This window comes from Xiphophorus couchianus, chromosome 1 (genome assembly GCF_001444195.1).
Source record: "Xiphophorus couchianus chromosome 1, X_couchianus-1.0, whole genome shotgun sequence".
NCBI classification, from domain to species: Eukaryota; Metazoa; Chordata; class Actinopteri; order Cyprinodontiformes; family Poeciliidae; genus Xiphophorus; species Xiphophorus couchianus.
Window position 1 is genome coordinate 2,538,972 of NC_040228.1, and position 13,223 is coordinate 2,552,194.

General features: G+C 38.3%; 1 protein-coding gene across 2 annotated transcripts in view; it reads left to right on the top strand.

Moving 5' to 3' along the window:
- LOC114144895 (plexin-A1-like) overlaps nt 1-13,223 on the top strand; it is a 286,607-nt gene that overhangs the window by 189,834 nt on the left and 83,550 nt on the right. For both annotated transcript variants that reach the window (XM_028018126.1, XM_028018134.1), the window contains exon 10: nt 5,391-5,591. In XM_028018126.1, the coding sequence (XP_027873927.1) occupies nt 5,391-5,591 (201 nt within the window). The remainder of the gene's footprint in view (nt 1-5,390; nt 5,592-13,223) is intronic.

The following is a 13,223-nucleotide window of genomic DNA, read 5'->3' on the forward strand; positions in this document are numbered from 1 at the left end:
TTGTGCAATACATGTAAGCCCAATGTGAGGGATGTGTTTGAGTGCAATCACGTTCTTCAAAGGAATGCCACCGTGATTCAGATGCATCTACAGTATATTTTATGTGCAGAGCCCATAAATTGATCTGGTGGTCAGTTTTTGCTGTCGGTTTCAAAGTCGGATGCTTAGTTTTGGCAAAACTCAAACTATTAGGGATACATCAAACTCTAAAAACTAGTAACAAGCTCTGTTCTTTTGCAGTAGCCCATCTGATGGATTTTTTTTAAGACACTGTTGGAGTAATCAATGTGACTAAAGAAAAACACATGGATGACTTTCTCTAGATCTTGGATAGACATAAGTTGTTATCGTTTAAATGTTTTTCATGTGATATAAGGTTGACTTTGTAACTGTTTATGTGCCTCTGAAGGTTCAGGTTTACTTTAGTAGTAAAGTGACCTTAGTAGTATGTGACTCATGGTGAGTCACATACGTATGCAGAAGAGAAATTAAAAGTTTTAAGTCGTATCATCCAAGTATCTTTAAAAAGATGTTGTGGATGTTGATGTGTGAAGGAAGGGTAGCAGTCAGTTTTGCCATTGAGCTGAAGAAGCCTCTGATTAAAACTAGCAGCTCGATTTTTGGGCAGCATAGATAATATTGCATGGAAACATGTCCTGACCTTCAGTTATTGGCAACCACTGCTGATCCCCATCATTTGCTTTTGCTTCTCCTCATTAAATCTGTTTCTGCCTGTATGGTCGGAAAGCCAGGCAGAGACACGTTCTTTATGATCGAAGGAAGATATGGTTTGAACTTTAGCTTTTGAGATGCTAATCAGCTGCTCCCTGTTGTGAAAACACCTTGTTGCCACGGTTGCGCATCATAACAACCATCAAAAAATCTGTCGAGGCACACAGCATCCAAAAACAGAGGGAGCAATCATCCAAACAATACCTCCAATATTCTGCCTCCATGTTCATTTATTTTGTAAAAACATGCAACGGTTCTCCGTCATTATGGGATTCATCCATGCTCCTTTGTACATTTCTTTTTCTTCCATCCCGACTGATGCCTTCAGGGAGTCTGTTGTGTTTTCTTTTTACCTTCCCTTTATTCCTTATATTTCCTTCAGCTCATCTTTTTTTGTTATTTTTCTAAGATTAAAATCGGCTTGTGAGCATTCTGACAGCATCTGTGACTGCTTAAAATTTGACTGTCAGCCTCACTGACTAACAGTCTGCTTCACTGAGCTTCCTGGCATTGATTCGATATCTTATCAGTTTTCTTTCCTCTTACTTTGTGAGGAAAAAAATATCAGCATTTATGTAGAGGAGTTCACAGAAAGTTATTTTACCTCATACGTTTTTAGTTGCGATAATGATAGCACCTGATCACACGGATAAAAAGCTAACCTGTTTTAATGGTTATTATGCTAACAGTTGTAGTTTTAGTATTACTGCTGTGATGTTTTGAGGTAATTTACTATTTAGAATTAGTCACGGAACATTCACAATATTTACAGAAAATAATTGTTCAGAGGAAAAATACAACAGAGTTCCTTGTCTGAGGCGTCTGAAACGGGAAAGGAATATTTTGGAGTGAGTGGTTGAAAATTATCCAAAATGCTATGGGAGAGTGGTTTTGAGATAAGGCGGAGTTGAAGGTATTTGACTAACCCTGGTGTCGAGTACGACGGAAATGTCTTAAAAGGAGTGTGTTCCAAAGATGGTGGGCCAAGTAGGTGAATCCTAGACCCAGGAGAAGGATGAACTAAGAGTTGGGGAATGTCAAATCTGGCCTGGTCAAGTGTGTTGAGGATATGTTCCTAGAAACATCTTGGATTTTGTCACAGCAGGTTTGTCAAAAAAGTCCACAGAGGAAAAGTCAATTTTTAACGTGACAATTACTGTTTAGATTTTTCTAGAATTACCATTTTAAAATGAAAATTGTTAAAACCCCTTAACTTTGGGGCATAAACCCTTACTGGATCCATCCATCCACCATGGATCTCTCAAATTAAGTATCTGTGATTTTAAACAGAGGTATTTTTTACATTATTATCCCTATAATCATAATATATTGAAACAGGTCATTGAAATATTGTTGCAGTTTCTCAATTAGTTGTTACACAGTATGAAGACTTTTGAGAAAGAGTAAGAGGTTTTTGGCTGGTGTTATGCCATCCTCCCAGCATTTTCCTTTTCCTTTAGACTCACGTTTTTTTCTGACTGTATTAATAAAACTGTTGGTATGGTTCTGCTCTGCTTCCCTGTTGCTTACATAGCATCCTGCTGTCTGAGATTTCTCTTTGATACAAATGTTTGCTATCACAATAGGACAATTACAGTGGGCTTGATGGTGTTTGAAGTGGAATTAGTTGTTGCATTTGCTTTTTAATATTCATACATCCTATCAATGATTTACAACATCCTTGTCTCGCTGTTGAGGTTAATCTGAAGGGTAGAAACTACTTGTTTCTGATTTTTTTTGTTTTTTTTACACGTTTAGATTTCAGAGAAAGTAAAACAGTTTAAATCTTGTACCCTGATATGATACTTGAAGATTCAAGAGTTTTCACCTGCGACCCAAAGAAACTTCTCTAATCTTGACTGAGTTAAATCTCATTTGGTGAAGCATTCTAAAAAAAACACCAGTTTTTTTCCCTTTATTGTCTTTTATTTTAGCTAAGGCAAAAAAGCAACATTTCCTTGCCTCTATTAACATAATAAAATATGCTGTCTTGGCCAATTTGCTCTTGGTTAAAAAGCATCAAGAAGGTGGCTGTTTAAAGTGCTGAACTCCCAGTTATCTCACTTTAATCCATTGAACAGTGTTGCAGTACAGTATGGTGGGAAATGCTGCCTCGGGCTGCTGGTTTGGTGCGCACAGAAGGAATAAGAATATGCTGTGATGGGTTTCTTTAAGCCAAAACATGCCTAATATCCATAAAAGCCTCATTAATATGGCAACGGGGCTCTCTTTCCAAATTGGCTTGTACTTTTTTATTTTTTTTAAACCAGTCACTGCTACATTCAATATTCAGTGTTTAATAAAAAAAAAATAAATAAAAAAAAAAAAAACGAGCTGATCCTCCTGAGAGATGATCATTTGTAAGAAAGGGTTTTAGGCTGGTTGATGTCGGCCGGAGAACAAAGGAAGCTGGAATGGCGCTGGATTAGCGTCCAGTATGGTAGAACGCTGTTGGGAAGCGAAAAGAAAACGGATTCATCATAATGGACGTGAGGGAATTTATCCAAATTGCGCTGCCAAAGGCATTTTTAGTCACTTTTAAATCTGCATGTTTTTTCTATGGATTGAAGCGATGATGATATATTGTTTTCTTCTTGCTTTGCTTCATGCTGGCATTCAGGTTAAGTAATGATTCACGGACATGAGACGCATGTTTTTCTTTTTCTAATGAGTTTGTATTGAAAAATGCAATCCCTTCATACGAAAGACAAAAGTTAGCTCCAGGAATTAGCTTCTTTAATCTTCTGCTGCCTTCCCAGGAGAGCTTCATTATCTTCTGAGTGGAGCCACCTACTGGTAGGGAAGAGCTCTGCAGAAATTACATTGTCATTTCAACAATTTAATTTAGTTTGATCGTCTTGATACAATGTCATTTCTGAACTGACATCTTAAGTATGGCATGTTGGTCAAACCCAGAGCTGTGTACAATTTTGTAGTACTTTATGATGTTCTGCCCAATTTTGTATTTGGGGACTTTTGCACTCTTCTTTTCCATCCTCCTTGCTTTTTTAAACAATTTTACTGCCTTAGTTACTATTTAGAAACTTTTTTTTCCACAACGGGCTATACGGGTTATTGAAGATGAAGGGAAAAATAATGTGTAATGTGTACTTTGCTGTAGTACACTTCCAGCAAAAAACTCTAAAGTTTCTAGATAAATTCCACATTTATATAAGAAAGAGAGACTTGTGCGTGTATAAAAGTCATGCATTTAAAATACTGAGATGTTCTCTGTAATTGCAAAGTGAGAACTTTGCGATAAAAAAGAAAACTAAAAACATTAAATTTATGAAGTTTCATCTGGAAATGTACCCTTTTTTTTTTTACCTTTTCATCAACATAGAATTTTGGGGTTTTTTACTTGTAAATATGTGAACATAATCTAGAAATTCCTGACTTTTGGTGGGAGTTTTATTTATTTATTTTTTAAATTTACAATGTCCCTAATGCTTTGTAGTATCTTTGTATACCTGTGAGAGTCACCAAGTTTACATTTCCCATTTATGAGCATAATCTAGAAAACAAACTCAGCTTAGTTCTGATTTTTTTCCTATAATTACTTTTATACTGGATTGTGGCTCATTGCGCTTGAATTTAAAAAATATGCGTTTTTTATTCAGCTACAAATCAATTTTTCTGCTTCATTCACGCCACGCCACCTCATATTATATCATCTAATATTATAGTTTATTCATATTATATCCTGTAGGCTCATACTGTATGTTGTGATGCATCATATATGGTGTTCTATTACATTGTACCATTGTACTATACTATAGTGGATGATATAATGTTTCACATTACATTGTGACATATTATGTTTTATATTGTATCACAGTGTTTCACATCACATTGAGTTGTATTTACCGTATTTTCCGGACTATAGAATAGAATAGAATAGAATTACTTTATTCATCCCAGCAGGGAAATTATTTCGCAGTTACAGCAGCATAGAGACAAGACACACAACAACCACCACTGAGTAGCAATGTAGACAAGATAAAATAAGAATAAAATATGACATGCTGTCAATATAAAAAGCAGCTTAGAACAGATATAGAGCGCACCTCACTATAAGCCACACCCGCAAAGTCTTTTTAAAAAACTGGAAATGTACATATATAAGCCGCACCGGGCTATAAGCTGCTGGTATCTCCGCTGCTCTCGGTTTTCCACAAGGAAGCAGCAGAGGCGTCTCCAACGTCAAACCATGGATTCGTTCACACTGAGCTTACGTGCAGCGGCTATCAATCTGTACTACCAGATCGATAGATTTCAACTTAAAAGCTGCATCATATGAACTTCTTCGTGTTGTTTCCATGATGAGGAGGTATGAGCTTGAAGAAATTTCTCCATCGTGCCTGCTGCTAGCATGAGCTTGTGCTAAATGAAAATCAACACTTTCTTTGATTGCAAAGTTTGATTTCCAATGATTTACTTCCTGCTAAAGAGCCCCATGGTGGTTGAAGGAAAATCCACAGAAAAGCCGCACCGGGCTACAAGCCGCATGGTTCAAAGCATGGGACAAAAGTAGCGGCTTATAGTCTGAAAAATACAGTAGTTGATTTAAAACATTGAATTTGAATGGATGGTGATGGGAAGTTGAAGTTAATGTTTGCCGTTTATTTATGTTTCCTCTCTTCGTATTCTTCCTCCAGGACTGCCCTCAGATCCTGCCCTCCACTCAGATCTACATTCCAGCCGGGGTAATGAGGCCAATCACCCTGCTGGCTCAGAACCTGCCCCAGCCTCAGTCCGGACAGCAGAACTACGAGTGCATCTTTCACATCCAGGGCAGCACACACAGCGTCCCGGCGCTGAGGTTCAACAGCTCCAGCATCCAGTGTCAGAAGACCATGGTAAGATCAGCGTGAAAACTCACACACCTTCCAGGAAGTCATGAGTTTTTGTGTCTTTTGCGTGTTTTGTGTTGCTGTCACTGTTGTAGAAGTCGTCATTTCCTGAGCTCCAGTCAGGACGTCAGGCGTTTTACCAATTCCAGTTCTGAGCTAACGTAGCACATGACCGGTCCAACGTGGAACCAAGCTGCAAAAAGTGTTGGGGGGGGAGCAGGGGGGAAGCGATGTGTGGCTTTGGCAGCACCGCCAACCTCCTTTCCATCAGCTTGTCCCACACCTGTCAGCTGCTGCGCCTCATTTAGCTGACTTCTGCATTACCACAGGTTCACGTTGCTGATTTGCAACCTCCCGGCACTTCTGAACTCTACAAAAGGAACGATCGAGCACCGGGCGCTGTGATCCTTGAATTCTTTCTGCTTCTGATGTTGGACGGTGACTCAAAAATAGTTCATGGGCATATCATTGAAGTTGATTTCCAGATCATAATGATAGCTCCTGCAGTTCTTTTGTGCTTCAGAGAGGTAAATCATGCATATTTAGTCGCTCGCCTTCCTGTAATTGCTTCACGGAAGTGATTGTGCTTTTAGGTTTGACTTTTAGGGTTGTTATTACCAGTTTTTTTGGCAGATTTGTCCTTTAATGACATGCCTGCTCTGAAGCCTTTTGAATATTGAATGAGCTGTAAAAACAGTAAGTGCTGTTCATCAAGCTGAATATTTAAATAGCATGGTTCTAAAGGAATTCTGGCCTTTACTCTCATTACTTTGAATGACATTTCTATTCCTTAGGCAAAGTAAGACACAGACTTTTTGTTAGTCCTGGTGTCCTTCTCAGGCATTAATCAAACACCTTCTAGGAAAAAAAGTGTACAGTGCTGTGAAAAAGTTTCCATTGTGATTTTATGTGATAGACAAACACAAAGCAGAGCACGACTCTAAAATTATAATGACACATCAGTTCCAAATTTTTCAGAATTTAAAATCTGAAACGTTTTGCATGCTTGGGTATTCGTTCTCCTTTACTATGACAGTAAAAGTGTAACCAATAGGCTTCAGACAGTGGTGTGCACCACTAACCGAAACATACAAATTAGTCCCACTAACTCTAAAGTGCTGTACCAATATGGTATATAGCAAAAGCTAATGTTAGTGTGCTAAATTCAACCATGTTGAAACTCGTTGTTTTGCCTTATACAGTGTAAAATTTGTAACTACACACCTTACTGAATGTTTACGCTTCAGAAAGTGATTCTTTAAAAGATCTCGACCTGCGGTTTCAGTTCAGTAGCTGTTGAGCATTGCTAAGTTTACACGTTTACAGAATAAACGTCAACCAAACGTCACACAGTCAATAACCACAATGTCAACACAGATGTTAAACTGTGTTCAACTGAAAGTTTACCAAACAGCCAAGTAATTTAGCCCTTTACAATTTAGCATTCAATCATTAAAAATTTAGTAAAGTTCACTGCTACCAGCTGCTGCTAAAAGATATGGACCGGTAAAGTCTAGCACGTTTGCGTTTTTGCTAACTCAACAAAAAATGAGCCACCCTATTACCTGGTGAAGATTTTTTGCAACCCACATTGTGTCTGCTTGGACACAGTGTGATATCTGTTTTATTTCTCATCCTATCTTACCTAATATTGTCATTTTCATTGTGCTTCTATACAAAGACAATAAAGGCATTCTGATTCTGACTGTTGGCACTTTAGTGGACTATTAAAAATGTTCCCACCATTGGAATCTACAAAGTTAATTATTAGAGCCGACTGCTGTTAAATCTAATCTCAGTATAAATGCATTTCTTCTGCAAAGACCTCAAAGTAGACCTGTCGCGATAAACGATAAATCGATTAATCGTACTATCGAAGTCATTTCAATTATCGGCATTATCGTCTCTTCCGGCCTTTTTCTCTTTCTGTTGATGACACCGAATGAAAAAGGCTCAACTCCGGTGCTCTCCACTGACCCTCCCTTCCTCATTTCCTTAGTGTAAAGCCCAGTGCACAGGACACGATCTTAGAACTGTCAGCCGATTGTCGGCCCATTTTCAAAACCTGACAGACCACACATTACCTGACAGAAATCCTAGGTATAACGGTTCGATCGGGTTCGGTCCTGCCGTGTGGTGTCCAACAATGGCCACAAAATAATGGCTACAAGTCCAGTGAACTAATTTTAAAACCAGGCATTAATCAATGCTTTACTACAATCTACCTGCAATGCATGTAACTAGTGTCAGTGTAAAGTCCTGACTGAATGAAAATCATTAGAACCTATTTACGTCACGTTAACGAAGAACAGCTGAAAAGTTACCGGGTTTATCAACTGCGGTAGCAATTTCGCTCCAACTCCTCCTCTTGTCATTTCTATATTCTTTGCATGTTGAATAAACATTAATGTTGTTTCCACGGCTGGACTTCGGGTTGCGCTGTGTCAGCTGTTTGGGATTCCCCGAGATAATTTCCCCTCAGAAAACACTAAGGAGAATCCGTGCTTTCTGATTGGCTGCCTGTCACATTCAACAGGCTGCGTTAAGCTCCCAGTCGGGGAAAAACCCTGATTTGGATCGGAGCCGCAAGGACGATCTACCATAACACACCACACAATCTTAGAAAGACCAACGTTCTAAGATTGTCATAAGGGGAAAAATAGGAGCAAAAAATCGTGTAGTGTGAACTATTGCATCAGGTAGTCGATGTGCCCATCTTCTCTATTTAAATCTAATTATTACTGAAGGGCAACATAATATACAGACTTCATAATCTGCACTCTTTTGGTTGAATGCAGTATTTATTTCCACTTTGGCTTTATGTTGTTTAGTTTTTCTTCCAGTACATTTTTTGTTAATGGAGACTGAGAATCCATTTTGTTTTTGGTTGTTTTGTTTATTTTGTTTATCAGTTCCAGTGTTAAATATTCTTTTGAAAATAAAGTGCATCTATCTTTGGCAGGAAATCACATGCACTATTACGTCATTTCCATTAAATCGGTGTAAAAAGATCTTCAGACAATATTATCGTTTATCGCAATAATTTTTTGAGACAATTAATCGCTGAGCAAAATTTGCTATCGTGACAGGCCTACCTCAAAGGTTTGTTTGAGAAACTTGGTGACCATGAAGATGCAGTAAACTTGTAGAAGAAGGCACTCTGGACAAATGAGAAATGTAATTTATTTGCAAAGAGTTATAAAATTAGAAGATTCTGCACATCATCCTAAATGTAGTGTGGGATGGCCTCTCCTCAGGAGGGTCAAGGCAGCTGATCAGAGTTCATTTGAAAATAATTGGAGGTAAATACAAGGCAATCATTCGATGGCATGTTAGGGCCTTTATAGACAGAAAAAGGAGTACATTTCTGCCAAGAAAATTTGAATTTCTGAGCTGAATCTCAGAAATTTTCTAGAAAGTAGCCTGGCAATGTCAGAGTTTCAAAAGTCAAAATTAGAAATTCCAAATTTTCGACTTTTGAAACTCAGAAATGTAATAGTATTTTTCTCAAATATTTCTGATCTTAATTTTAAGGTTTTTGAATTTTTTCTAGCAAATTTACAGCTTTTCAAAGTCAAACATTTCTTTCAGTTTTTTGGGAGAAAATTTAGAGATTTTTTTTGGCCTGAAATTTACTTTATTTTCTGTCTACAATGCTATCATACAATCACAAGAGTATAAAACGGCCCAGTCAAAGTAGACATTGACAGTCTTTCACAAGAATTGCTATTAAAATTGGCTCCCCTTACACACTGTCTCAAAAATATTTTGTAGGTCTATTACATATAATTCCAATAAAATACATAGGTGTGTTCTATGAATACTTGTTCCTGCCTATCTATGCCTTTAACAGTGCAGATTGAAGAAGCTCCTCCCACATCACCAGAACCAACACGGCAGTTAGTTTTGGAGCGCGGTGCAGGTTTTCATTCCCAGTCTTATGATAGACTCTGATACATTCATTACTACACCTCTGCTACTGCTGATGCTGTAGGAAAGAGCCAGAGACCTGCCTCTGCAGAAACTCAAGACAAAACCAGATGAATTCATACACAGAAAACACACACACCCACACCCCAACACACTCCTCCATTCAATTCTTCATTCCTCAGTGCACATCAATCTTTTATAAAATCCCAGCGTTATCTCTGCAAGAGTCAAGGAAAATAGGAAACGCACGGGTCTCAACACAACTTTGCAGCTGTTGATTGAGGTAGATACCAGAGGCTGAGCTAGGTGGAGTGAGAAAGCCCCCGTTTCCCCCCCCCATCCCCGCCTGTCTGCTTGTCAGGTGGGACTGTGATAGGATCCAATTAGAGGGAGCTGTAGATAAAATGATGATGAATTGCAGCGGCGTGATAGACTGACGGACACAGATACACGTGCACACGAAGGTGAAAAAAAGGCAAAAGGAAGCAAAATAGACAAAGAGAGTCGAAGAGGAGGTGGGGGATTAGGTGGAAACGACGACAGTGCTGTATAGAAAGAAATGGATGGATGCAAAGAAGAGAGTATAAGGAAAAAACAGACCCAAGTTCAACAAGCAAACAGGGGAAAACAAACAAATGAGGGGGAAACAGATGGAGATGGGAAGTTTTTTCTGGAATAAAATGGATGGGGAAAGAAAAAGCAGAGAGGGGGGCAGTCTGGTTTAGGTAGGAAGTTGTTCAACCGTGCAACGCTGTTTTGATAAAACACTCATTTCTCTTGGACTCTCAACAGGCGACGACAAATGTATCAGCCACCCTGGTGAAAACGTGAAAAAAAATAAACTAAAATGCATTCCCAGTTCAGTGCTGTAGCATCTCACACTGTAAGACATGGTAAATTCAAACATTTAATTTGAGTTCATTTCTTTAGCTGAGGAAAAAGAAAATCCAATTTAAGACATAATAAGCTAATTCAGTAGCTGAAAAGTCTGCTGAATGAGCTATAAAATAAGTGTAAAAATTTTATGTGTACTATACTGCGTTAAGTTGATCTGAGTGCAGCTTTAGGGTATATAAAAGATGTTACACACTGGTGTGTTTCTTCTAGCCACTCACCACCAGGCTGAAGAAGATGCCATACTTTTCTTACCACCAGCCACAGCTTGTTGTGGTCTCCAAGACTCTACAACCTTAAAACTGAATCTCAAAAATGCCAATAGGTTTTTTTGAGAGTACTGTGAGAAAAAAGAGCTTTAAACTTCTCCAAAACTTGGGTGGGACTTTGATTTCAGATTAGACTAACATCAATCTGGTGATATTCTAGACTCATGTGAGCTTTAAATAAAACAAAATGGGATGTGGTCAATACAGAGCGTTACACTTTGTTTAATTGCGTTTTTGCTATTAAGCCATAAATGAAGTAGACTTTAATATAGTAGCTGATGTTAACTAAGGCATGATGAAAATTAGCAACATGTAGCATAATTAAGCAGTAAGTATCCTGTGACTCCAGTCAGTTAGCAGTAACTAACTGCTTATATACTATTTCTAGCAAACTAGTTTTTTTGCATCTATCATGAGTAGACTATGCTAATTTTTGTCATTAGCTCACCTGCTACATGCAATTGTTTTGCTATGCTGAAACATTCCCGATATTTGTTTTTTTCAGACTGTGTCTGAAAACATCTTTGTCATTAAAAAGGTCTTTAAAAGTCCAAAATTTGACTTGCTGAAACTTGAAGAAATCCTGTAGTTCCACAAAGAAGAGGTAACAATTCTGAACCAAAACAAGATTAATAAAAAGAAAAAATATCAAAAGTAAAAAAAGAGACTTTTCTTTGCAGGTTTGTCTCCATTAAAGCCTCCAACAACATCCGTAATCATTTGGCAAACTATAATTCTGAAATGATCAGTGCGCCTAGTAAGTCACTTATGCCAGGAGGAAATTTGTTTATGCTCTTTCTTTATTCACTACATTATCCAGATAAAAGACAAAATGTGGTTATAGTCCAAACAGAAGCTGCAGAGGATCAATAGATGGAAATCCATCTGTGATTGTGAAGCGGCACTTCGGCCACCATTGTGTTCCGTATTCTCAGCAGGGCGGAGTGAGTTTATGTATCACGGCTCGCCTGCGACTCTTGGGTAGCCGAGGGTAATAAATCACAGGGAAAATTAGCCAGCAGTGGATGTACACTCATCCGTTCAATCTTACTGTCTCTTTGTGCATTATTTAGCCCCTCACCAAACAGTGAAACATTGAACTTGCTAAGTCAGATACACCAGGGACCTGCGGAACGCATCGATGCAGAGACGAGAGAGAGTGTGTTCACGAGACGCACACAGGATGCAGGCGGGCTGCGGGGGATACCTCCGGGGTTTTTTTTTTCACAAACACACACACCCACGCACAACCCTTTCCTCCCCAGGGGTTTGGAAGCCCAAAATGAAACAGACATATGGAGATTCTCCACATGATCTTCTTCCTAATCATGTGGAGCAGACAGAGACTGTAGCATCAGCAACGACCAAGAATTTGCTTTACATGATTTATTGCACTGACACACATAGATAGGCCTTGTGTGTGTGAAAGTATGCGTGTGTGTGTGTGTGTGTGTGTTTGTGTTAACTTTCTGCTGCAAGTCCATGCATCTGGCACACCGGCACAGCCAATTTGGGAAGATGAATGCCTCTGGGTGTGTGTGTGCGTGTGTGTGTGAGTGTCTGAAAATGTATCTTTATCTGACTGGTGTCAGGCAGGAATCTGGGATTCAGTTTGGGATTCATAATGATTTATTTGAAGGATCTAATGATGACACATCTTTAATTATAAAAAAAAGAAAACAACAAAAAAAGATTATTTTGTTGGTTTTTTTTCTAATCCACAGGTTCAGGCTTGAATTTATCATACTACTGATTCCAAATAAGATTTGGACAAACGTCTTTCAGCAAGATGCTTGCTTGGAAAGTAGATGGTCTTTGGTAGTCAGCAGCCAAGTTCAGGCTGAACATTTCACCATTTCCTGCCATGTCAGCCATCTTGTTCTTTTTCTTTTTTTAGTGCAGTTAAAAGATTTGGAGGAAGTCCTCTGCCTCCGTTTTTATAGCAAAAACCATTCAAACCCACAGCGTGATGCTACCTTAACCATACTTGAGAGTTCATAACGTGTTGAAAGTCTCACCTTGAGACTTTGAGTCTCACCTTGAGACTTTCAACACGTCCAATAATACTTCCAATAATGGTCCAATAATACTTCACCAATGAGGTCATAAATCTTAATCTGTGTTTGGTCTAAACATAAAACATCTGCCATTGGCATTAGGCTTGTTCATGAGGAAAAATACACCAATTTAACTAGTAGCAAGTTTGTCTTTTCATTGGTGTCCCAACAAAAATAACCTTCCAAGACGCACAATAAAATTGGAGCTTTTAGACTACTAAATAACTATGTTTAAAAGTTTGGTCTGTGCCATCAAACCAAGCAATTTAAATATTAAAAGTAATAAAGAAGATCAAATATGCCAGAGTTTTGTGTGTGTGTATATACAGTATTTGAGGCTGTAGTTTCAGAACCCTTGGCTTACAGCAAATCTACAATAAATTCAAACCCAATTCTTAGTTTTAAAAATCATTAACGTTGTCTCCTATTTTTTGGATAAAAATAGTTTAAATGCAAAGTAAACCCACACATAACTTGATAAAATCAGT